Source organism: Mobula birostris, chromosome 2 (genome assembly GCF_030028105.1).
Source record: "Mobula birostris isolate sMobBir1 chromosome 2, sMobBir1.hap1, whole genome shotgun sequence".
NCBI lineage: Eukaryota > Metazoa > Chordata > Chondrichthyes > Myliobatiformes > Myliobatidae > Mobula > Mobula birostris.
In genome coordinates this window covers 211048550-211075496 of record NC_092371.1, presented here as the reverse complement: position 1 = coordinate 211075496, position 26947 = coordinate 211048550, and the positions used below count along the sequence as shown (strand labels likewise).

At 41.6% G+C, this 26947-nt stretch overlaps 1 protein-coding gene across 2 annotated transcripts in view; it reads right to left on the bottom strand.

The window, feature by feature from the left end:
- The window catches only part of LOC140210095 (sterile alpha motif domain-containing protein 12-like), a 59318-nt gene that overhangs the window by 6543 nt on the left and 25828 nt on the right, over positions 1-26947 (bottom strand). Inside the window, exons 4-5 of one of the 2 annotated variants that reach the window (XM_072278922.1) lie at positions 11231-11371; positions 9210-9319 (exon numbers count right to left, since the gene is read on the bottom strand). In XM_072278922.1, coding sequence (XP_072135023.1) covers positions 9252-9319; positions 11231-11371 — 209 coding nt within the window. In that variant the 3' untranslated portion in view covers positions 9210-9251. Of the gene's footprint in view, positions 1-9209; positions 9320-11230; positions 11372-26947 lie in introns of those variants that run through there. The other variant, XM_072278930.1, reaches the window with a different exon arrangement.

The window sequence follows — 26947 nt, the reverse complement described above, 5'->3', positions numbered from 1 at the left end:
TTGGCCTACACCGATGATGTTCTCCTGATGGTGACCGATCCCAGTGACCTGGGGAGGATGTGTAAGTGCCAGAAAGTTTTCTCAGCAGTGTCCTCTGCTAGGGTCAACTGGGCGAAATGTACCGGACTCTTAGTAGCTCAGTGGCAGGTGGACTCCCTGTCAGAGGAGATGAAAGCTTTTGAGTGGAGAACCAAACATCTGCTCTATCTGGGAGTCTACCTGAGTCCTTCTGGGGAGACCTGGCTAGCGGACTGGCAGAAACTGGAGACGCAAGTCATGGCCTGGCTGGGGTGCCAATCAGACCCTCTCAGGGTGCTTTCCTATCGAGGCAGGGTGGTGGTCATAAACCAGCTGGTAGCCTCCATGTTGTGGTACCGCATGGTCACCTTAGCCTCACCTGCCCCCTTTGTCGCAAGAATGCAGAGGAAGTTAGTGGTCTTCGTCTGGGGCAACAGGAAACACTGGATCTCCACAGGGGTCTTGAGTCTCTCAATGGGAGAGGGCAAACAGTCGCTGGCACCATCTTGAGCACACATTTAATTCAAATAAAGTTCTCTGACTAGATGCACCTCCCATATTTTGGGCCCACTTTTAGTGCATTCAGGCCTCCTCTCGGCCCTTAATTACACGTTAAAAGAATGACATTTGTAAGAATAATTTTCTTAGTTGTTGGGAGGGACGCAAATTGGGCGCAGTATTTTTTTTAATATATACAGTGGATTCCAGCTAATTAGTACGTATCAGGACCAGTACATTTTGAACCAATTAAGCAGCTGTCCCAATTAACTGAAGTTTCATGGAAATAAAAAGTTATAAGCCAGACAAACTAAAGTTTAGCTGAGTAACAAATAATGCATTTAAACAAAATACAGAACAAATTAGAACATTACTAATATTACTACAGAACTATTAAACTGTGTATTAGTTCTTAAGTTATCGATGGAGAAATTCATCCAGTGTAAGCTGTCATGTTCTTTTTAATGACTGTAAATAAATAGAAGCGCAGTCACTTGGTGCAGATAATGGACTGACTTCATAGAATGTATCCATCAAATCTTCATTGTCATTGCAACATTCAAGACGATTGTTGATACCTTCAAATTCTCTGCAGTTACTAACATGAAATAGTGAAATTGTTCCATCTTCGCTCTTGGCTATTTCTGGCATCTCTGGGTCCGACTGCTTGAAACTACAGTAAACAAAACAGTTGTGAATTGTCCTACTTATTTCCCTCCAACTATCAGTTACAAAATTAGTGCTTTTTGGACAGAAACAAATGCAACTGAGGCCACTTAAAAACTTCACTGGAAGCACGGCGTCATGTCTAATGGCCAAGCAAATGCTAGTTCGAAACTATTTGGCAGCATTCTCCTGTCCCATTTAAGCCAGCATGGTGTCCCAAATAAACGAGGTGAATCCTGGCTCCATTAGTTTGTGCTCTAAGATTTATCCCAAATATGCAGCTGCCCTGATTAACCGATCAGCCAATTAACCAGAATCCACTGTATACTTTAATGAAGCTCATTTAAAACTTAGACAACAGCTGCTTCAAGCAGAGTTGGACTGCACCCAATCAGTGTGCGGAAGCACAAGAAGTGGCAATTTCACTTAGGTATGTAGCTGAAGATTTAAAAAAGAGATTTGCAGCAGTTTTCACGGTTGAAATGCGCTCAATCACTGAACAGGAATCTTTAAAAAGGGCCAATAAAAATAAGGCAAGGGCAAGTGGAGCAGCCATTGTATGAGTGGATCAGTGGTGGAGTGGCTTTGGTTCATTAGGCTTTGGCAAGATCAAGCTTGGGTGAGTTAAGTATCTGGTAAGCAAGTTTCTTCTTCATTCCTCATCTCTTAGGACACAGTTAGTGCAGTGAGAATGGCTCCAGGGGTTGTCTTTTGTTCTGTGTCTGAGATGTGGGAATTCTGGGAGACCTCCAGCCTCCCAGACAACAATATCTGCGCCATGCTGCAGCTCCTCAGAGAACACATCAAGGAACTGAAACTGCAGCTCGATGGCCTTCGGCTCATCTGGGCAACTGAGGAAGCGATAGATAGGAGACAGTAATCCCCAAGTTACAGGAGGCAGGTAACTGAGTGACTTAGTCCTTCTGAAAGGTCTCGGCTCAAAACATTGGCTGTACTTTTTTCCCCATAGATGCTGCCTGGCCTGCTGAGTTGCTCCAGAATTGTGTGTGTGTTGCTTGGATTTCCAGCACCTGCAGATTTTCTCTTGTTGGAGATTTTAAGGTGCTGGACAGGAAGCTGTAAAGCAGGACCTCCATGGTTGCAATCTCTAGACTACTGCCTGTGGCATGCGCCAGTGAGTGTAAGAATAGGATGATTTGGCAGATGAATGAGTAGCTGAGGAACTACTGCAGGGGCAGTAGTTCTGGATCATTGAGATCTCCTCTGAGGAAGGCATGTACAGAAGGGATGGGCTACACATGAACCCAAAGGGAACCAATATACTTGGGGGTAGGTTTGCTAGAGTTGTTCAGGTGGGTTTAAACTAATTTAGCATGGGGGTGGGAACCGGGATGATAGGGCTGAAGATATCGTGGTGGCATCTGTTAGTCTCGCGAGACCATGGATCTGAGCCTGGAAAGTCTTGCTTCAGTCTGTGTTGGAGCAGCATCTGTTGTGACTGTAGGGGCCCACATGGGAGTGACAGTCTCGGCTGCAGCGACTGCACTTGAAGGCGCTGGCCTCCAGTGTTGTCTTGGTGCTGTTTTATCGGCGAGTGCGCTTTTCTTCAGCAGCAAGCCTCAGCTTCTCTTCTCCTCTTTTTAGACCTCTGCGTAGTTCCAGCCTCCAGTGAGAGCGATCGCTTGCAATGTCCTCCCACCTCTTGACGTTCATGTTCAGTGACCTCATATCTCTCTTGCAGAGATCTTTGAAACGAAGATGGGACCGCCCTTGTGCGCTCTTGCCGGAGGCCAGTTCCCCATACAGCAGGTCTCTCGGGATCCTCCCGTCTGACATGCGGTGTACGTGGCCCAGGCAGCGGAGACGGCGTTGTTGGAGCAGGGTGAAGAGGCTGGGTATCTGGGTGCGGCCAGGACCTCATTGTTGGTGACTCGGTCAATCCACTTGATGTCCAGGATGTGTCTCAGGCTGCGGAGGTGGAAGGCGTTGAGACGCCGCTCTTGTCTGTAGTAGAAGCTCGAGGTCTCGCTGCCATAAAGCAGTGTGCTGAGGACGCAGGCCCTGTGGACTGCAACTTTGGTGTGTGTCGTCAGTTTTCTGTTCTCCCAGACTCTCTTTTTCAGCCTGGCGAATGTTGAGGCTGCTCGTCCGATCCCTCTGTTGATCTTCGGGTCTAGGGAGAGGCTATCTGTGATGGTGGAGCCAAGGTATGTGAACTCGTGAACTACCTCCAGCTTGTAGTTGTTGATGGTAATGGCAGGGGGATGCTCAATGCCTTGGCCCAACACGTTGGTTTTCTTCAGGCTGATGGTCAAGCTGAAGTCCTGGCAGGCTCTTGAGAAGCTGTCCATGAGGTGTTGCAGTTGCTCTTCAGAGTGTGTTGCCAGTGTGAGAGGGAGGATAGGCAGGTGATAGAGAAGGGATGCGCTCATACCAATGGTTTGAGATGTGTCTATTTTAATGCATGAAGTATTATGAACAAAGTGGATGAGCTTAGAGCGTGGATCAGTACTTGGAGCTATGATGCTGTGGCCATTACAGATACTTGGATGGCTCAGGGGCAGGAATGGTTACTTTGAGTGCCAGACTTTAGATGTTTCAGAAAGGATAGGGAGGGAAGTAAAAGATGTGGGGGCATGGCACTGTTGATCAGAGATAGTGTCATGGCTGCAGAAAAGGTGGACGCCATGGAGGGATTGTCTACGGAGTCTCTGTGGGTGGAAGTTAGAAACAAGAAGGGGTCAATAACTCTATTGGGTGTTTTTTGTAGACCACCCAACAGTAACAGGGACATCGAGGAGCAGATAGGGAGACAGATTCTGGAAAGGTGTAATAATAACAGGGTTGTCATGGTGGGAGATTTTAATTTCCCAAATATCGATTGCCATGTCCCTAGAGCGAGGGGTTTAGATGGGGTGGAGTTTGTTAGGTGTGTTCAAGAAGGGCTCTTGACACAATATGTAGGTAAGTCTACAAGAGGCTGTACTTGATCCGGTATTGGGAAATGAGCTGGTCAGGTGTCAGGTCTCTCAGTGGGAGAGCGTTCTAGAGATAGTGATCACAATTCTATCTCCTTTACCATAGCATTGGAGAGGGATAGGAACAGACAAGTTAGGAAAGCTTTTAATTGGAGTAAGGGGAAATATGAGGCTATCAGGCAAGAACTTGGAAGTATAAATTGGAAACATCTGTTCTCAGGGAAATGTACAGAAAAAATGTGTCAAATGTTCATGGGACATTTGCATGGAGTTCTGCATGGGTACGTTCCAATGAGACGGAAAGGATGGTAGGGTACAGGAACCATGGTGTACGAAGGCTGTTGTAAATCTAGTCAAGAAGAAAAGAAGAGCTTACGAAAGGTTCAAAAAAACTAGGTAATGATAGAGATCTAGGAGATTATAAGGCTAGCAGGAAGGAGCTTAAAAATGAAATTAGGAGAGCCAGAAGGGGCCATGAGAAGGCCTTGGCGAGCAGGATTAAGGAAAATCCCAAGGCATTCTACAAATATGTCAAGAGCAAGAGGATAAGATGTGAGAGAATAGGACCAATCAAGTGTGACAGTGGAAAAGTGCGTACGGAACTGGAGGAGATAGCAGAGGTATTTAATGAGTACTTTGCTTCAGTATTCACTACGGAAATGGATCTTAGCGATTGTAGGGATGACGTACAGCGGACTGAAAAGCTTAAGCATGTAGATATTAAGGAAGAGGATGTGCTGGAGTTTTTGGAAAGCATCAAGTTGGATAAGTCACCAGAATTGGACGAAATGTACCCAAGGCTACTGTGGGAGGTGAGGGAAGAGATTGCTGAGCCTCTGGCGATGATCTTTGCATCATCAATGGGAACGGATGATGTTCCAGAGGATTGGAGAGTTGCAGATGTTGTTCCATTATTCAAGAAAGGGAGTAGAGATACCCAAGAAATTATAAACCAGTGAGTCTTAGTCATACTTTACTGATCCCGGGGGAAATTGGTTTTTGTTACAGTTGCACACTTCAGTGGTTGCTAAGTTGATGGAGAAGATCCTGAGAGACAGGATGACAGGATTTATGAACATTTGGAGAGGCACAATATGATTAGTAATAGTTTGCTACATGAAGCTTAGAAAAATAGAGGGCTATGGGTAAAGCCTAGGTAGTTCTAAGGTAGGGACATGTTCAGCACAGTTTTGTGGGCTGAAGGGCCTGTATTGTGCTGTAGGTTTACTATGATCTATGTTCTAGTCAGCATGGCTTTGTGAAAGGCAGGTTGTGCCTTACGAGCCTGATTGAATTTTTTTGAGGATGTGACTAAACACATTGATGAAGGAAGAGCTGTAGATGTAGTGTATATGGATTTCAGCAAGGCATTTGACAAGGTACCCCATGCAAGGCTTATTGAGAAAGTAAGGAGGCATTGCCAAGGGGACATTGCCTTATGGATCCAGAACTGACCTGCCCACAGAAGGCAAAAAGTGGTTGTAGACAGGTCATATTCTGCATGGAGGTCAGTCACCAGTGGGGTGCCTCTGGGAAGTGTTCTGGGACCCCCACTCTTCATGATTTTTATAAATGACCTGGATGAGGAAGTGGAGGGAAGGGTTAGTAAATTTGCTGATAACACTAAGGTTGGAGGTGTTAGGATGCAAAACTGGGCTGAGAAGTGGCAAATGGAGTTCAACCCAGCTACGTGTGAAGTGGTCATTTTGGTAGGTCAAGTATGATGACAGAATATAGTATTAATGGTAAGACTCTTGGCAGTGTGGAGGATCAGAGGGTTCTTGGGGTCTGCGTCCATAGGACACTCAAAGCTGCTGTGCAGGTTGACTTTGTGGTTAAGAAAGCATACGGTGCATTGGCCTTCATCAAGGATTGATTGAGTTTAGGAGCTGAGTGGTAATGTTGCAGCTATATAGGACCCTGGTCAGACCCCACTTAGAGTACTGTGCTCAGTTCGGGTCACCTCACTTTAGGAAGGATGTGGAAACCATAGAAAGGGTGCAGAGGAGATTTACAAGGATGTTGCCTGGATTGGGGAGCATGCCTTATGAGAATAGGTTGAGTGAAATCAGCCTTTTTTCCTTGGAGCGACGAAGGATGAGAGGTGACCTGAAAGAGGTGTAAAAAATGATGAGAGGCATTGATCGTGTGGATAGTCAGAGGCTTTTCCCCAGGGCTCAAATGGTTAGCATGAGAGGGCACAGTTTTAAGGTGCTTGGAGATAGGTACAGAGAAGATGTCAGGGGGAAGTTTTTTTTTTATTAACGCAGAGTGGTGAGTGCGTGGAATGGGCTGCCAGCGACAGTGGTGGAGGTGGATACGATAAGGGTCTTTTAAGAGGCTTCTGGATAGGTACATGGAGCTTAGAAAAATAGAGGGCTATAGGTAAGCCTAGTAATTTCTAAGGTAGGAACATGTTCGGCACAATTTTGTGGGCTGAAGGGCCTGTATTGTGCTGTAGGTTTTCTATGTTTCTATGTTTTATTTGAATGCACGCAGTATACAGAATAAGGTAGATTAACGTAGCAGAGTTATAGATTGGCAGGTATGATGTGGGCATCACTGAATCTTGGCTGAAAGAAGATTATAGCTGAGAGCTTAACGTATCAGAAGAACAGGCAGGTAGGCAGAGGGGATGGGGTGGCTCTGTTGGTAAAAAAAATGAAATCAAATCCTTAAAAAGAGGTGGACGTAGGATCAGAAGGTATAGAAACATTGTGGGCAGAGCTAAGAAACTACAAGAGTAAAAGGACCCTGATGGGAGTTATATACAGACCTATGAACAGTAGCAAAGATGTGGTCTACAAATTAAAATGAGAGACAGAAATGGATATCAAAAGGGCAACATTACAATAGTCATGGAGGATTTCAATATGCAGGTAGATTGGGAATATCAAGTTGACACTGTATCCCAAGAGGGGGAATTCCTAGAATGCCTACAAGATGGCTTTTCAGAACTGCCTGCGGTTGAGCCCACTAGGGCAGTGGTCCCCAACCTCCAGGCCGCAGACCGACACATTGCCACGAAGAATGCAGTGGTGCAGCAGTAGCCAGAACGCACCCAGCACACCTTTAAGAAAAAAGCCGAAATAAACAAGCTAATTAATTAGGTGCCACCCGGCACGTAAATGTCGGCCCAGATCAGAGGCGACGCAATGAACTGGAATTGATTAGAGATTGAAAGTAAAGATACCCTTCGGGGGCAATGATCATAATATGCCAAAATTCACCCTGCAGTTTCTGGGAGCAAGACAGAAGGCACAATAGATACATGCCAAGAAAGAAGTATTCTAAAGGCAGGATGACTAAACTGTGCTGCAATATTCAAGATCATTAAGGGTGCAGTGGCACAACAGAAGACAACAGGGACATATTAATATCAATTTCAATGCGAGGCCAAATAAGGTGTCAGAAAGTCAATAAGATGTGTGTGTACTGTCCTTAACAAGGCAAAAATTAAAGTAATAAAATTCAATACCAGCAACAGTACATGGTTTAGGAATTATTTGCAAATGAACTTTTCAGTGATTAAAACTAGTTACATCTCACAAGATGCAGGATATTTAATGATGTGAAGAGTGAAAGCAATCAAGGAGAACTGAACCAGGATAAACCTCTGAGGCATGTTGTGGCTCACTGAAATGAAGAATTAATAAATGTAAAGAGTGCAGGTAAATGAAACAAAAAAATTGAGAAATCTGTTTTAAAGGGATAGAGGATGTCGAGGTTTATAACAATACAGGTTCATATCTCACACTTGGGACAATTCACACTACGTATGATCATAATTTCTCCATTTTGAAATAATTAAGTTACAATTTTTCAAAGAAAAAAACATGACACTGAATAAGCCATTTTTATGTTTCATTACAACAGATCATATTTCTGGACAGTGCATCAGCTAATGATGATAACATTATAGTTTTGAGACTGAAATTAATACTAATGTCTTAAAGCAGACAACTATTATGAATCATTATGCATTAAAGAATTGTGATTTTGAACAATGAAGACCAGATCAAAATTAAAAGTGTGAATAGATTTCATAAATTTCTTTAAATAATTAGTGTTGATTATGTACATGATAAAATATGAAATACGTTCACCAAATTAAAGATTTCTATTTGTTTTTGTTCAATAACAACCATTACCTACAAAAATAATGCAACTAACTCTTCTATGTATAATGTGAGCACTCAGAAGCTGCCAGCACATCCTAAGTCCTCTTTCTGTCAGCTTTGATTAAATATCTCCACCTGAGGTCTATTTCTCTTCGTTGCAAGTCAGCAATTCCATGATGCACATTGTGTTATCATGGGAAATCAAGAGCCAAGTGTTTCCGAAACAAGTTATTAATCATAATTCTTAATTCAGTATCAGGTTACAATACCCCCTTCAGATAAACAACTGCTACAATTCCTGAAATCAGTTACACTCACAGAAGTAGAAATAATTTTATTAATAAAAAACAAGATTAATCTGTCAACAGAAGTCACTGCTAATTGCCATCAATCACAATTAGCTACAAAGGGTTGCTTGTTATAAAGGAATAGGTGGAATAACATAGAAACATAGAAAATAGGTGCAGGAGTAGGCCATTCGGCCCTTCGAGCCTGCACCGCCATTTATTATGATCATGGCTGATCATCCAACTCAGAACCCCGCCCCAGCCTTCCCTCCATACCCCCTGACCCCGGTAGCCACAAGGGCCATATCTAACTCCCTCTTAAATATAGCCAATGAACTGGCCTCAACTGTTTCCTGTGGCAGAGGATTCCACAGATTCACCACTCTCTGTGTGAAGAAGTTTTTCCTAATCTCGGTCCTAAAAGGCTTCCCCTCTATCCTCAAACTGTGGCCCCTCGTTCTGGACTTCCCCAACATCGGGAACAATCTTCCTGCATCTAGCCTGTCCAATCCCTTTAGGATTTTATACGTTTCAATCAGATCCCCCCTCAATCTGAAGATCACATCTAATTCTTGTCACTCCTTAGTAGATTGCTGGGTAACCACATGCATTCTGAAGAATGCTCTTTAAAATTATAAACTTTATGTACCTGGTGTTTCTATTTCTGCAACACACACCAAATTTCCAAATGCTAATCAGTCCAAATCCAGGGGGGGAGAAAATCAGTAATCTATTCCTCCTGCAGGCAGGTGATGGCAGTGACTCCAAACAGTTTGAAAGAAATTTGCACCTGCATAAAATGTTTGAGATTGCATCTTCAAAATAACCCCATACATTACACAAATTTATTACATCAAGAAATGATACCCTCAAGCTTGCTGTGCTCATACGACACATTATTATTATATAAAGGAATGAGAGGAATGGAAATAGAAGCAAACAATAACAACTCACTCACCGGAAACAATTTCAAGAAAATTATTCTTTTCCGTGGAACTCAAAGCCCATCATTAAGAAACAAATATCTTGTCCCTGAGCAGCACACATAAGAGTCATTTAAGAGTCGCGATGTAATGATGCAGCTCTATAAAACTCTGGTTAGGCCACACTTGGAGTATTGTGTCCATTTCTGGTCACCTCACTATAGGAAGGATGTGGAAGCATTGGAAAGGGTACAGAGGAGATTTACCAGGATGCTGCCTGGTTTAGAGAGTATGGATTATGATCAGATATTAAGGGAGCTAGGGCTTTACTCTTTGGAGAGAAGGAGGATGAGAGGAGACATGATAGAGGTGTACAAGATAATAAGAGGAATAGATAGAGTGGATAGCCAGCGCTTCTTCCCCAGGGCACCACTGCTCAGTACAAGAGGACATGGCTTTAAGGTCAGGGGTGGGAAGTTCAAGGGGGATATTAGAGGAAGATTTTTTACTCAGAGAGTGGTTGGTGCGTGGAATGCACTGCCTGAGTCAGTGGTGGAGGCAGATACACTAGTGAAATTTAAGAAACTACTAGACAGGTATATGGAGGAATTTAAGGTGGGGGGGGAGGTTATATGGGTGGCAGGGTTTGAGGGTCAGCACAACATTGTGGGCCAAGGGGCCTGTACTGTGCTGTACTATTCTATGTTCTATGTTCTATAAAATGATGGAGCAACTTGGCTGATCAGACAGCATCTATGGAGGGAAATAGAGAGTCAATATTTCAATCCAAAACTCTTGTTGAAAGGTCTCAGCCCAAAATGTTGAATGTTTATTTTCCTCCATAGATGCTGCCTGCCCTGCTGTGTTCCTCCAGCCTCTTGTGTGTGTTGCTCCAGATTTCCAACACCTCCATAATTTCTTTTGTCTCCCGCCATGGTACTTTCAGATACGCCGTTGTCTGACACAGATCAAGAAGGAAGTACTGAGCTAAAGGAGATTCTATCTATGGAAGCTCCTCCAACATAACTTTAAAAAATCTGCACTTCTTAAGATGAAACCTCATTGTCATCCTCAAATTTAATTGTTTCACAGCTTTATTTACGAGGTTTTAAAAGCTGGAATTCCCTGAATCAGACATCTGCTCTCTCTTTTCTCCTTTCAGATTTTCCTTAAAACCTACCTCTTTGGTCTAGCATTTGTAAATCCTGTCCTTGTATCTTAAGTTGCTCAGCCTTAATTTCTCTTTGATATTGCTTCTGTGAAACACTAGAGGCATTTTGTTACATTAAAGGACACTAATTAAATAAAGTTTTACTTTTATATATACCAGAAACAATTCTTCTTCTCACAGAATTTGTCATGGGATTGTTGTTAATTCAACTTCCAAAACAGTGATAAAAAGAAATATAACGACTTGCAAATCAGAACCGTAATGTGCATAGAAGTTTTAAAGGTTTGCTTATTAAAAAGCTTAACTTGAGCAACAGCATATAAAATTATTACAATCAGATAAATGAAAATAGTAAATTATTATTTTAAAGGAATATCAGGTACATCTGTCAAAACTCTTTGATACAAGGTACTTTTTGAAATTTTCACGACTTCAGAATAAGGCTAGACCTTTTTGAAACCCACCATTGCATACTCATTTAACGCACAAAGGAGCTGGAGGAACTGAGCAGGTCAGGTTTATATTTCAGGTCCAGGCTGCTGTTCTGAATTTTTTTGTATAAAATATAGAAAAGTTGGTTGTTCTCAAAATCCTGATTTGCTTATACCTTTAAAGATGCTGGTAAGACTTTCTACATCATCTTGAATGCGCAGTTGCAATATTTCCTGAAGCAGAGAATGGCGGTGGTTCTCCTCATCAATGCCCATTTGTTCCAACTTTCCTTCAGTCATTCTCAACAAAGCACGTCCTGTTGGCATAAATAAATGTTACTCATAAGACTATAAGAAAGAGGAAAAGGAGAAAACTACCAGTGTCTGCTCAGTCATTCAATAAGATAATAGTTGATCTAATTTTCCTCACCCACTTTCCCACCCTCTTCCACAAGTCTCAATTCCATTATTGATTAAAATCTATCCATCCCAGTTTTGAATATATTCAAAGATTCCATTTTCTACAGCTTACTGTATTCCAAAGAATCATAACCCTTTTCAGAGAAGATATTCTGAAATGAGCAACACTTTACGATAGTAACTTCTGGTAACCACTTCTTATCTACACTGGTGTCAATCTCCAGTGACTGATTAACGCCTTTGGAATCTGGAAGCAAAACAGAGCATGCAGTCATTGTTAGATCATGCAAACTCTTCTCAAACAGCACCTGAGGGCAGGATTGAACCTGGGTCGCTGGAGCTGTGTGGTAATAGCACTGACTGCTGCGCTGTCATGCTATCCATATCAAACACATCAATACCAGAAATTTTTCCAGATTCCTCCCGCTACCGCCCAACGGAGTTCTAATACTAACTGCAATTTTAAAAGAAAAGGAAATCTAACAAAGAATTAGCCAATAATCACTAACTTCATGTTCCAATGTACAAATCAACCAGGATTCTGAGATGTATGCTGGCCTTTTACAGAAACTTAACTTCTGGCAAGAAAAAAAATACAAACAAAGGACAAAACTCACTTTCCACCTGTGGTAAAATAAAATTACACAATCTGTATGCCAACACATTTTAGAGAATGATGATGCAATTTCAACAAAGCAAGCAATGAACTTTAGACCTTTCCACTTTAAAAAACTCCAATTATATAGATCATTCAGTTACAGGCTGAAAGCTGAAAAACAAGTTAAACTCTGCCAAGTGTCAACAAGACATATTACTCGGAGAACAGTTTATAAGGGTCTACAATTGCTGTAAGTGTCAGTTGTCAGCCCTAGTTGTGATTCAGAACAGCAAAGCATATCAGGTTAAATTGCTTACCTTCTGCACAGCCTTCATCTCAATGTAGTTCCTTCTTCTGAAATAGTTTATCATTCATATACAGCAGTATAGGTCGGACAGGGTGTTAATCATAGATAAGTATCTTTTAAGAGCTCATTTTGCAGTGACATTGCATGAACTTTGTGAACACCAAATGCTACATAACAACCCTACCCAAATTACTCATCTTCAGATCCTCCTCTTTAAGTACTTATACAGAGACAGCATTCCACATATTTATTCTACACCCCCCATGATACTGCTCAATAACCTTTACTCTTATGAAAATAAAAAATGTACTGCAGTTATTACTACGTGATGCACCTTTAAGACTACGTTCTCAAATTATTTGAGTTAAGATTAAAGAGATCTGTTAAAGACTGTTATGAAGTTTCATGTATCCCAGATTATAAACAATGATATCTGTCTATGTCTCCATAATTTTGAATTTGTTCCTTAAAATCTTTCTCCCTCCCAATCTCCAAAATGTTTCTTGGAATTTACTTCTTTGAATAAAGTCCTATTGTGATGTCCAATACAAAGTCCACCTTTACTAGTTTTCTGGTCACCCATTACAGAAAGCATGTGCAGGTTTTGCAAAAGGTGCAGAAGAGATTTACAAAGTGTTGCCTGGATTAGAGGGTATGAGCTGCAAAGAAAGGTTACACAAATGTGGGTTGTATTCTCTGGAGCATTCACAGACATCCCACCTCTCCTGGAAGTTCCAAGAGTCTCCCGCATATCGATAGTGGCTCCCTGATGCCAGGAAATTATATAAAATATCCCGGAAATAGATTTTTTTGAGAGGGAGAGGGAGAGCGAGCATCCTGATTGGTCTCTCTTCGTGCTAAGAGTGGTCCCCAACCACCGGGCCACGAGGAAACAATATGATTTGGCGATATGAGTCAGCGGCACCTTTTCTCATTCCCTGTCACACCCACTGTTGGAACTTGAACACACGCGAGGTGATTGCCCGCGCGTCATCCATGTCAGCGCGGGAGGAGATCAACTCGAGCTTGCAAATGACGGCGGGCTGAAAAGTATGTTTGACATAACATCTCTGCCAGCATTCTGGATCAAACTCAAGGCTAAATATCCTGAGATATCCATGTAAGCACTGAAAACGCTGCTTCCATTTCCAACATCATATCGCTGCGAAGCGGAGTTTTCTGCAATGAATGCAACGAAAACTAAATTGCGGAATAGACTGGACATAAGGACCCCCCTTCGAGTATCGCTCCCATCACTCCTCAATGGGACCATGTTGTTGCAGGAAAACAAGCCCAGGGCTCGCACTGATTCAGTGATATTGGTGTGTTGCAATGATTTTATATGTTCATACGAGGAAAATATGCGCTGTGTTTAATATCCAAATGTTACTTAAAATGTTATGATGCTATTGACTTATAATTGACTTATCACCTATATTCCGGTCGTGATTAACAAACCCCACCCCCCCGCCCCGGTCAGCCGGTCCGCAAGAATGTTGTCAATATTAAACTGGTCTGCGATGCAAAAATGTTGGGGACCCCTGCTAAGTAGACCTATCAGTTTTCTGTGGGCGGGCTTTACAGTCGACCTCAAAAATAATGACAGTGCTGCTTGCTGCACTGTTTGCAACAGTGACTTTTTTATTGTCCACGGTGGGTTAAAATGTAAAAGACATGTTGAGGTGAGTTTAACAGGTGTCATTCGTTCACTAAGAGTCCCTCCGAGATGGATTCTTAGAACAGCTTGTACTGGAGCCTACCAGAGAGAACGCAATTCTAGATTTAGTGTTGTGCAATGAACCGGATTTGATCAGGGACCTCGAGGTAAAGGAGGTAGTGACCATAATATGATAAGTTTTAATCTACAATTTGAGAGGGAGAAGGGAAACTCAGAAGTGATAGTATTACAGTTGAACAAAGGGAACTTTGGTGCTATGAGGGAGGAGCTGGCCAAAGTTCAATGGAACAATACCCTAGCAGGGATGACAGTGGAACAGCAATAGCAAGTGTTTCCGGGAATAATGCGGAAGGTGCAGGATCAGTTCGTTCCAAAGAAGAAGAAAGATCCTAAGGGGAGTAAGGGGAGGCCGTGGCTGACAAGGGAAGTAATGGACAGTATAAAAATAAAAGAGAAGAAGTATAACATAGCAAAGACGAGTGGAAAGTTGGAGGATTGGGAAACTTTTAAAGAGCAACAGAAGGTAACTAAAAAGGCAATACGCAGAGAAAAAATGAGGTACGAAGGTAAACTAGCCAAGAATATAAAGGAGGATAGCAAAAGCTTCCTTAGGTATGTGAAAAGGGAAAAAAATAATTAAGACCAAAATTGGGCCCTTGGACAGAAACGGGTGAATTTATTATAGGGAACAAGGAAATGGCAGACGAGTTGAACAGGTACTTTGGATCTGACTTCACTAGGGAAGACACAAACAATCTCCCAGATATAATAGTCGCCAAAGGACCTAGGGTAATGGATGAACTGAAGGAAATTTATATTAGGCAGGAAATGGTGTTGGATAGACTGTTGGGTCTGAAGGCTGATAAGTCCCCGGGACCTGATGGTCTGCATCCCAGGGTACTTAAGGAGGTGGCTTTAGAAATCGTGGACGCATTGGTAATCATTTTCCAATGTTCTATAGATTCAGGATCAGTTTCTGTGGATTGGAGGGTGGCTAATGTTGTCCCTCTCTTCAAGAAGGGAGAAAGAGAGAAAACAGGGAATTATAGACCGGTTAGCCTGACATCGGTGGTGGGAAAGATGCTGGAGTCAATTATAAAAGATGAAATTACGACACATCTGGATAGCAGTAACAGGATCGGTCCGAGTCAGCACGGATTTACGAAGGGGAAATCGTGCTTGACTAATCTTCTGGAATTTTTTGAGGATGTAACTGAAAATGGACAAGGGAGAGCCAGTGGATGTAGTGTACCTGGACTTTCAGAAAGCTTTTGATAAAGTCCCACATAGGAGATTAGTGGGCAAAATTAGGGCACATGGTATTGGGAGCAGAGTACTGACATGGATTGAAAATTAGCTGGCTGACAGGATACAAAGAGTAGCGATTAACCAGTCCCTTTCGGAGTAGCAGGCGGTGACCAGTGGGGTACCGCAGGGTTCAGTGCTGGGACCGCAACTTTTTACAATATATATTAATGATTTAGATGAGGGAATTAAAAGTAACATTAGCAAATTTGCCGATGACACAAAGTTGGGCGGCAGTGTGAAATGTGAGAAGGATGTTATGAGAATGCAGGGTGACTTGGACAGGCTGGGTAAGTGGGCAGATGCAGTTTAATGTGGATAAATGTGAGGTTATCCACTTTGGTCGTAAGAACAGGAAGGCAGGTTATTATCTAAATGGAGTCAAGTTAGGAAAAGGGGAAGTACAATGAGATCTAGGCGTTCTTGTACATCAATCACTGAAAGCAAGCATGCAAGTACAGCAGACAGTGAAGAAAGCTAATGGCATACTGGCCTTCATAACAAGGGGAATTGAGTATAAGAGCAAAGAGGTCCTTCTGCAGCTGTACAGAGCCCTGGTGAGACCACACCTGGAGTACTGTGTGCAGTTTTGTTCTCCAAATTTGAGGAAGGACATTCTTGCTATTGAGGGAGTGCAGCATAGGTTCACAAGGTTTAATTCCCAGGATGGCGGGACTGTCATATGTCGAAAGATTGGAGTGACTGGGCTTGTATACTCCGGAATTTAGAAGGCTGAGAGGGGATCTTATTGAAACATATAAGATTATTAAGAGATTGGACACTCTGGAGGCAGGAAGCATGTTCCCGCTGATGGGTGAGTCCAGAACCAGAGGCCACAGTTTAAGAATAAGGGGTAGGCCATTTAGAACGGAGTTGAGGAAAAACTTTTTCACCAAGAAAGTGGTGAATATATGGAATGCTCTGCCCCAGAAGGCTGTGGAGGCCAAGTCTCTGGATGCTTTCAAGAAAGAGATGGCTAGAGCTCTTAAAGATAGCGGAATCAAAGGTTATGGGGATAAGGCAGGAACTGGATACTGATTGTGGATGATCAGCCATGATCACAGTGAATGGTGGTGCTGGCTCGAAGCGCCGAATGGCCTGCTCCTGCACCTATTGTCTATTGTCTATTAGCATAGCTAACGTTATTTGAACTAGCTGGCTAGCTGCTAAGGAGCTATGCTATTGATGTCCTACGTGATGAGGCCAAACTCCCTGTAGACTTGCTTTAAGTTGTAATAGAATAAACATGACAATATAAGTACATATTTTAATGTCACATTTTCTTCATATACCCAACTTGGTTTACAGATTAGACAAAATCACTAAACAATGTATTACATACACCCTTGGAGGTCGACGGGGGTGGGGGGGGGGAGAGATATGGAGTTGCGGGGGGTGGGGGTGCTACCTCCCTGAAATGAGCTTTTGCAGGGTGGGATGTCTGCATTCATGGAGGGGAGAAATTCATAAATTTAAGAGAGGCATGGATAGGGTAAAATCTTCGTGCATTGAAGGGGAGGAGGAGCCAGTTTAAAGGAAATTTGTGGGGCGATTTATCCTTTCAGAGTGCTAGGTGCCAGGAGTGTGCTGCCATGTAATGAAAGCAGATACGATAGTGGTGTTTAGATAGATAGATGAGTGTGCAGGAAATGGAGGGATATGGATTATGTGTAGGCAGAAGATGATTTAGTTTAATTTGGAATTGTGTTCAATGCAGACACTGGGAGCCAAAGTTCCAGTTGCTATACTGCTCCTGAAGAAAGCATTCTGTATAAAAAGAAGAGCTTATGAGAACGTGTCCAAAATAAATGTCTATAGTGGCTTGCAGTCTGCCATTTTGATGTATGACTACTTCTTCCAAAATTATTCACCTGCCATGGGCTGAGCAACATCAGGTTTCCAGCTGATACTCCACACTACTGCCTAGCATTCCTGATGCAAGCTCACTTCACAAGATGGAGGACGTCACTGACAACAGCAACGTGATGATGCTGTCACGTTTAACTGGATTATAGTGAAATTAAGTTGAGCCTAATTTTAGAAAAGAACAAAGTAAAAATATTTATTTGGAAGAGGGTTACTTCTCAGTGAAGGGAAAATAATCCAGTCCAGCTAATCAACTTGAGCTCTTACGAAGGCTCTTGGCTGAGCATTTTGTATCTTTCTTCACTGAAGGGATGTCATAATAAATTTTACAATAAAGGAAATGTTATTTCTGAAATAAGATGGGATGAAACGGGTGCTACTTTCGAGGCTGGAAATGGTCATTTACTCATTCTGGATGGGATGTGTCCCAGCTGCAAAGGGCAAGAATGGAAATTGATTATATCATTCCACAATTAGCCATGTTTTTTTTTTAAGAAATGACTGCCTTCTATGAGGGCTGGGGAATTTAAAATATTGTGACATTATTCAATTCATCTGGAAGAAAGTGTGTAATGGTGTCCACAGTTCTTATCAATATACAGTATGTTATTAGTAGGACTTAAGTTTATAGCACCTCGATGGGATATGAAGAACATGAAACACTCGACATCCCTGCATGTATGTGACTGGTGATCCCACAATGTTCAGGAACAGTTACAACTACAACAACACCAGTCTTCTGAACTTCACTCACCAAAATTCTGAACTGCTCCCACAAACTACAGATGCACTTTCAAAGACTCTACAGCACATGCTCTCAGTATTTTTTTGTTCAATTTGTCTTCTTTTGCACGTTGGTGGTTTGTCAGTCTTCGTTTATACTCAGTATTCTTTCATAAATTCTATGTATTTATTTTCCTATATATGCCTGCAAGAAAATAAATCTCAAGGTAGTATATGGTAACATAGAACATAAAAATTTACAGCACATTACAGGCCCTTTGGCCCATAATGTTGTGCCAACCTACAGCTACAGGTATTGCCCCTTTCCTGTTTCTGACTTCCACCCACACTGAGTCAGTAAACCAACCCTCCATGACTCCTTCCTATTCTGCAGCCCTGACACTATCCCTAAATAGCAATGCCACCCTCCCACCCACCTCTTTTGCTTTCCTCTCTGTTCTTTTTGAAACATCTAAAGCCTGGCACACTCAGCAGCTATTCCTGCTCCTGAGACATCCAAGACTCCATAATGGCCACAACGTCACAGTTCCACGTATTGATCCATGCTCTAAGTTCATCCACCTTGTTTATGATACTCCTTGCATTAAAATAGACACATCTCAAACCATCAGGCTGACTACATCTTTGCTCTAACATCTGCCTATCCTTCCTCACAAACTCCCTACAGGCCGCCTCTACTTGTGCCCCAACCTCCCCACCCTCTGCCTCTTCACTTTGGTTCGCACATCCCTAAAAAATCTAGTTTAAACCCTCCCTAACAGCATTAGCAAGCCTCCCCACCAGGATATTGGACCCCCTCGGATTCAAGTGCAACCTGTCCTTTTTGTACAGGTCCTTTTACAGTTCCTTTTCAGATTCAAGTGCAACCTGTCCTTTTTATACATACTTCGATAATAAATTTCCTTTGATTTTTGACTTAAATGTTGCAGAGAATAAAATGAAACAGTTGAAAACAGAAAGCTCATGAGAAGCCAAAAAAAGTTTCACACAATAGAAACTTGCAATAATGCGGTGAATAGTGAGGAGGGTAGCAACAGACTTGGAGAACACGGACAGATGGCGAAAAGAACAGACACATGGCAAACTGTATATACAGAGTCATGTATCTTCATCTCTTTCTATATTCACAGTCTGATAGGTGAAGTAATACGTTATTGTCAAAAATGCAAAACGTTTCTCTTCATGAAGAAATAGGAAATAGGATTTATTTCAATAAAAATGATAGGAAAAGAGATGCAGATTAAACAGTACAATTCTAAAGATTGTTTAGGGTCAGGGTCATTTGGAGCGTACAAATCTTTGAAGGTGAATGATATGCTGAACATACATGTCTGGATTTATAAAGAACAAACTTTATAAATGGAGGCCTTTGTGAATGAGAGAACAAAAGGCAAGAAAGGCATATTAAGTTCCACAGATTCCAGTTGGAATGCAGGTGGAGTATTCGATTTTCAGCAACATTTTTCAGGAAGAATGTAGATGCTTTACACAGCTTTCGGAATCAGCAATATCTTTTTCTAAGAGAAATGGAATAAATACATCCTAAGAAAAGTAAAAGCTCAGCTGCAAGAGATAAACAGGAGGGCCAGCTGAACTGATTTGTTCTTTCAAATAACCCACAGAGGCATAGAAGATTGTATGACCTTCTCCTTTACCACATCCAAGGTGGGACTCAATCTACTCTCTAAATCAGACGTCACTCATTACATTTCTGCTCGTCTCCTTACTTACAGTTAGCCAAACTAAGTTGAAAAGGTCAAGGGACTGTTCTCTAAAGCAGGTTAAAGGCATAAAAAAAGTTGAGAACCTCTGCTCTAAAGGAAAATGTGGCCTTTGCATTGACCAAGCTTCATAACCCAATGTGCAAGACTTCTCAAATCAGGAAGTAGACTGAACAACCTGCAGGAATGGTCATTCGTAGATAGTTAAAGTGCAAGAATAAGAAAATGAACATCAAGAAATACAAGGACTGGAAAGCTGAGAAAAAAACACAAAATGTAGTGGGAACATTCACTAGCAGAGCTATAGCCAATAAACAATAGACTGACATAGTCCAGATGCTCCACAGATGAAACGCAAGGCCAACGAGATGGTGTTTGCTGTAGACCTGTTTTGTCAGTACGTGAATTGTAGTGGGTCCAGCTTGTCTGCTAAAAATTCGGATTTGAAAACTGCACGGTGTGTGGGTAAATATAGATTTTAATTTTGATTTTTTCCATTTTATTATATAATTCATTGGCATTCTCAGTTTATATTGTAAAGTTGCAATGCTTCTGTACTCAAGTCAGTTACAAGATTCTACCAAGCAATATCCACAAATAAAAAATTAACAATATTCACATCAAATAGGCACATTCTTAAAATGGGTTCACTGTGCTTGACCAATGATCAAACTTTAAAATATTACTGACAGGAAATATTTTTAAACATACAGTCGTATATATGCACATGCTTAAATCTTTCATGGGTTCGTACCACACAAGTTTTTGAAGATTTGAAAGCTTCAGCAAGCCAGTGCAAGCACTTGATATTGCTGCCTCGGCAACACCTGAAATAATCAACTGACTCAATTACATGTTCCAGATCTTCTTCCAATTAAGAAAAAATAGATGAGGCTAACAGTAGTCATTACTGTTGCAGGATAAGCTGGGCTAACTTCTAGGATCAGGGTATGTATTAAAATGTGTAAATCTAGAAGTTACTGACAGAAACACCCTGTTATCTGATTCCTCACAGATAAACTCAGTATCAAAATAATTGCCATCTTCAAGATGCTGCTGGTGAAACATGGCAATGCTTTACGGGCAGCTTACAAAACTTCTAAATACGTTTCTTCTGAACGCCTCTCACTGCAATCTTCAGCTAGTAATTTCCTTTTAAGTTACCTACTTTCGAAGTCTTAATGAAGTAGCGATTTCATGAAAGACTCAGGAGGACTTGGCTCTCAAGAATGCAAGAATGGCACCTTTAAGCAGACGAAGGTACGTTGCCACAGCCAGAACAGCGGGAGGGGCAGAGGTCTGCAAGCCAGACTAAAACATTGGGGTATTAAAATTCCTCTGCCCAGTATCTTGTTAGAAAATGTACACAGTCACTGGAGAACAAAATTGAGGACAACAGACAATAATAGACAATAGACAATAGGTGCAGGAGTAGGCTATTCAGCCCTTCGAGCCAGCACCACCATTCACTGTGATAAGGGCAAGATTGCTGTTATTAGAGGAAAACGAGCAATTGCCGAGTTCTGTGTTTTACAGAGACATAGCTGATCTCAGACACACCAGGTACAAACAGAAGACCCAAGAGCTCCTCAATACACCGGATGGGCCAAACTGCTTATTTGGAGAAAGGAAAAGATTCGGGTTCATGATAAACTCTTCATGGCGTTGAGACATAGTGGTTCTGTCACACTCTTGTTCCCCTGACTAAAAATTAGGCCGACTGCTCTACTTACCAAGACAGTTTTCCTCTGTAATCCTGACTACAGTTTACATACTGCCAAAGGTCGATGTTAAGCAAGCGCTCAATATATTGAGCAAATAAGAAACAGTCTATCCCATCGCCTTTCAGATCACTGCCAGGGAATTCAATCAGGCTTGTTTGAAAAAAATCTCTGACCAGTTATCATCAACACGTCACCCACAGCACAAGGACTCCAGAACACACTTGACCACTGTTATACCACGATTGGAATGCCTACCATTTAATCCCTAGACCACATTTCAAGAAAACTGATAACAAGGCTGTCCTCCTCCTACCTGCATAAAGAGCAAAACTCCAGAGGTAAGGACAACAAAGAGGTGGTCACAGGAAGCAGAGGAGCAACTATGGGATTGTTTCTCGTCAGTGAATTGGGCTCTGTTCGAGGACTCATTGGATTTCATGAATGGCCATGCTTGTCACTTCCTTTATAAAAACAGCTGTAGATGAGCACCTCCCCACAAAATCACTCAAGAGTCTTCCCCAATCAGAAGCCGTGGGTGAACCATGAGATCCGCAATCAGCCGAGCGCCAGATCAGTGGCGTTCAAGTCTGGTGACCAAGTAAAACACAAGAGGTCCAGGTAAGACCTCCGGAAGGCCATCTCACATGCGAAATGGCAATTCCAGACCACAACTGAAACTCTGAAAGATGCTCCACAGCTGTGGCAGGCCTCACCTCTTACAAAGTGAAATCCAGCAACAAAGTTGACAACAAGGTTTCGTTCCCAGGTGAGCTCAATGCCTTTTATGCTCATTTTGACCGTCAAAATCACCTTCATAATCTCCACACAGCACCCCCCACCCGATGACCCTGTGATTTAAGTCCCTAAGACTGATGTGAGAGCATCATTCAGGAGGGTAAACCCATGGAAAGCATTCAGCCTAGATGAGGTACCTAGCCGATTACATAAGATCAACTGGCTGGAGCATTGTGTATTAAATTTTGTAAAAATATTGGATGCAAGTCTGAACAATTCCAAGTGAGACTTTAGCCCTTTGTGAGCTTGCAGCACGTGAGGTGTCTGTACAAGTTAAACACTGTAGGCTTGTTAATAGTGGCTGCATTTACACTATAGGTTTGTTAGAATGTTTGCTAGTAGCCTCTACATACTTCCTTAGCCTCGAAGGCACCAGTGGCATGAGACCAAAAGACCAAAGAGTTTATCTGCCTCTGTGCGTCTCGCTATGCTTGTGGATTGATGCACTGTTTATTGAGGCACCTTCCACTCCGTTCCTGGGAGTTCACCTAGACAGAGGAATCATGATCGGTCGGTGCCTAGGATGGACCCAGGGCGATTTCGTGAGTCAGAATTCAGAGTTCCCCTGACAACAGTGACAATCAAGTGGAGACTAGGAATTCACAACTCTCTGGCTAAAGAAATTCCTCCTTATCTCCATTCTAAAAGGACGCCCCTCTATTCTGAGGCTATACCCTCTGGTCTTAGACTTTCCCACCACAGGAAAATCCTCTCCATCACCACATCTCTATCAAGTCCTTTCACCATTCAAGATGCTTCAGTTCTTCTGAATTCCAGTGAATATAGGTCTAGAGCCATCAAACACTCTTCATATGACAAGCCATTCAATCCTGGAATCATTTTTGAGAATCTCCTTTGAACCCTCTCCAGTTTCAGCACATCCTTTCTAAGATAAGAGGCCCAGACCTGCTCACAATACTCCAAGTGAGGTCTCACCAAGTTTCAGCATTACATCCTTGCTTTTATGTTCTAGTCCTCTTAAAATGAATACTAACATCACATTCACCACAGACTCAACCTGAAAATTAACCTTCATGGAATCCTGCACAAGGACTCTCAAGTCCCTTTGCACCTCAAATTTTTGTATTTTCTCTCCATTTAGAAAATAGTCACCCCTTTCATTTCTTCTACCAAAGAAAATGACCATGCACTTCCCAACACTCTATTCCATCTGCCATTTCTTTGCCCATTCTCCTAATCTGTCCAAGACCTTCTGTAGCCTCTCTACTTGATCAAAACTACCTGCCCCTCCACCTATCTTCATATCATCTGAAAACTTTGCAACAAAGCCATCAATTCCATCATCCAAATCATTGACATATAACATAAAAATAATCGGTCCCAGCACAGACCCCCGTGGGACACCACTAGTCACCAGCAGCCAGCCAGATAAGGCTCCCTTTATTCCTACTCTTTGCTTCCTGCCAATCAGCTACTGCTTTATCCATGCTAGAATCTTTCCTGTAACGCCATGGGCTTATTAAGCAGCCTCACCTGTGGCTCCTTGTCAATGGCCTTCTGAAAATCCAAGTACATAACATCAACTGATTCTCCTTTGTCTATCCCGCTTATTATTTTTTCAAAGAATTCCAACAGATTTGTCAGGCAAGATTTACTTTTTTTTTTAATATTTTTATGTGTTTCTACAATAAAACTACAAAGAAAAAACCCAACAACAAAATGGAGATTTATACAGTGCAAAACAAACGAATCCAATATACAATTCATAACAGTAAAAAAAAAGCACCCAAAATAGAATTATGGAAAAATAGTATCCACCCCAACCTCCCACTGAAAAAAAAACCCAGGTCAACCATATCTGCATGTAAAAGAAAAAAAAATTAATTGGAGCATTCAACCCCAGAGAACTGTAAATATATATTTATTTGACATCAGTGGTGGGTAAATTGATGGAAAGTATTCTTAGAGATGGTATATATAATTATCTAGATAGACAGGGTCTGATTAGGAATAGTCAACATGGATTGGTGCGTGGAAGGTCATGTTTGACAAATCTTATTGAATTTTTTGATGAGGTTACTAGGAAAGTTGACAAGGGTAAAGCGGTGGATGTTGTCTATATGGACTTCAGTAAGGCCTTTGACAAGGTTCCACATGGAAGGTTAGTTAGGAAGGTTCAATCGTTAGGTATTATTATTGAAGTAGTAAAATGGATTCAGCAGTGGCTAGATGGGAGACGCCAGAGAGTAGTGGTGGATAACTGTGTGTCAGGTTGGAGGCCGGTGACTAGTGGTGTGCCTCAGGGATCTGTACTGGGTCCAATGTTGTTTGTCATATATATTAATGATCTGGATGATGGGGCAGTAAATTGGATTAGTAAGTAGGCAGATGATACTAAGATAGGTGGAGTTGTGGATAATGAAGTAGGTTTTCAAAGCTTGCTGAGAGATGTAGACCATTTAGAAGAGTGGGCTGAAAGATGGTAGATGGAGTTTAATACTGATAAATGTGAGGTGCTACATTTTGGTAGGACTAATCAAAATAGGACATACATGGTAAATGGTAGGGCATTGAAGAATGCTGTAGAACAGTGGGATCTAGGAATAATGGTGCATAGTTCCCTGAAGGTGGAATCTCATGTGGATAGGGTGGTGAAGAAAGCTTTTGGTATGCTGGCCTTTATAATTCACAGCATTGAGTATAGGAGTTGGGATGTAATGTTGAAATTGTACAAGGCATTGGTAAGGCTAAATTTGGAGTGTTGCGTACAGTTCTGGTCACCGAATTATAGGAAAGATGTCAACAAAATTGAGAGAGTACAGAAGAGATTTACTAGAATGTTGCTGGGTTTCAGTTCCTAAGTTACAGAGAAAGGTTGAACAAGTTGGGTCTTTATTCTTTGGAGCATAGAAGGTTGAGGGGGGACTTGATAGAGGTATTTAAAATTATGAGGGGGATAGATAGTGTTGACGTGGATCGGCTTTTTCCATTGAGAGTGGGGGAGATTCAAACAAGAGGACATGAGTTCAGAGTTAAAGGGCAAAAGTTTAGGGGTAACATGAGAGGGAACTTCTTTACTCAGAGAGTGGTAGCTGTGTGGAACGAACTTCCAGCAGAAGTGGTCGAGGCAGGTTCGATGTTGTCATTTAAAGTTAAATTGGATAGCTATATAGACAGGAAAGGAATGGAGGGTTATGGGCTGAGTGCAAGTTGGTGGGACTAGGTGAGTAAGAGGTCGGCATTGACTAGAAGGGCCGAGATGGCCTGTTTCCGTGCAGTAATTGTTATATAGGAAAAAAAAGTATAATGCCGACTACCAAAAGTATAATGTAATTCACAACAAAAAAACCGTATAATTTACAAAAAAAAAAGCTGAAAGTAAGAGATTGTAGCATCCAAAAAAAGGATAAACTTAACCTAAAGAAGAGTTATGAAAATATTCAAGAAAAGGTCCCTACATCTTATGAAACTTTATGTCCAAATTAAGAAGTGAATAATGAATCTTTCCAAGGTCTAAACAGGACATAATATCACTAAGCCATTGAGCGTGAGTGGGTGGGGCAGCATCTTTCCACCTAAGAAGAATCAATCGTCTAGCCAAGAGAGAGGCAAAAGATAATGCTAGACGTTTAGTTGGACTCGCGTGCATATCTACTTCACCCAAGGTGCCAAAAAGAGCAACCAAAGGGTTAGGTTCTAAATGGCAATTAAGGATATGAGATTTTTTTAATTTCAAAACCTACTTTATTCAAAAATAAAACTATATACAATAAGAATATGAGATAGGGTTGAAAAAACTTCTCCAGAATTTCTCTAGACTAGGACTGGCCCAGTATATATGAATAAGGGAAGCCTCAGCCCCTTTACACTTATCACAAACAGGACTAATGTCAGGGTAAAACCGTGATAATTTAGTTTTAGACATATGAGCCCTTAAACTGCAAAAGGCAGTGGCGAGCACAGAGAGGTTGAGTTGACTGACTTTAAGAATTGAATCCCCAAACCGCATCAGATAAGGAGATATTTAGATCATGTTCCCAGGCAGTTCTAATTTTATTGGAGGAGGCACGCCTCAAAATCACTAACTTATCCTGAATAGCAGATATTAAACCTTTACCCAATGGACTGATACAAAGAAACAAGTCCAGAACATTTTTCTCAGGCACCTCAGGAAAGCTTGATATCAAAGGATTGATGAAATGTCTACTTTGAAGATATCTAACGAAATGAGTATTAGGTAGATTAAACTTTACAGACAGTTGTTGAAAAGTTGCAAAATGATTATCTATTAAAAGATCTTCGAAGCGCCTAATACCCTTTCTATACCAATCGTAAAATATTGAATCCCGCGTAGAAGGTAGGAAAAGATGATTGTGTAAAAAGGGCTAGAGAGAGAAAAACCATTAAGACCATAAAAATGTCCTAAACTGAGCCCATATTCTTAAAGTATGGCTGATATGAGGATTAACAATAAGTCAAGGTAAATGACAAGGAAGTGCAGAACCGAGAAGTGCAGAACCGAGAAGTGCAGAAATTGAAAGATCCTTAGTAGAGTTCAACTCCATTGCCACCCATTTTGGGCAGTCAGACTTATTATGAAAGAAAGACCAAAAAATAAGACAACGAATATTGGCTGCCCAATAATATAAACAAAAATTAGGCAAGGCCATACCACCTTCCTTTTTAGATTTTTGAATACGAGCTTTATTAAGTCTAGGGCATTTACCCTTCCATATATAGGACAAAATGATAGAATTTAACCCATCAAAAAAAG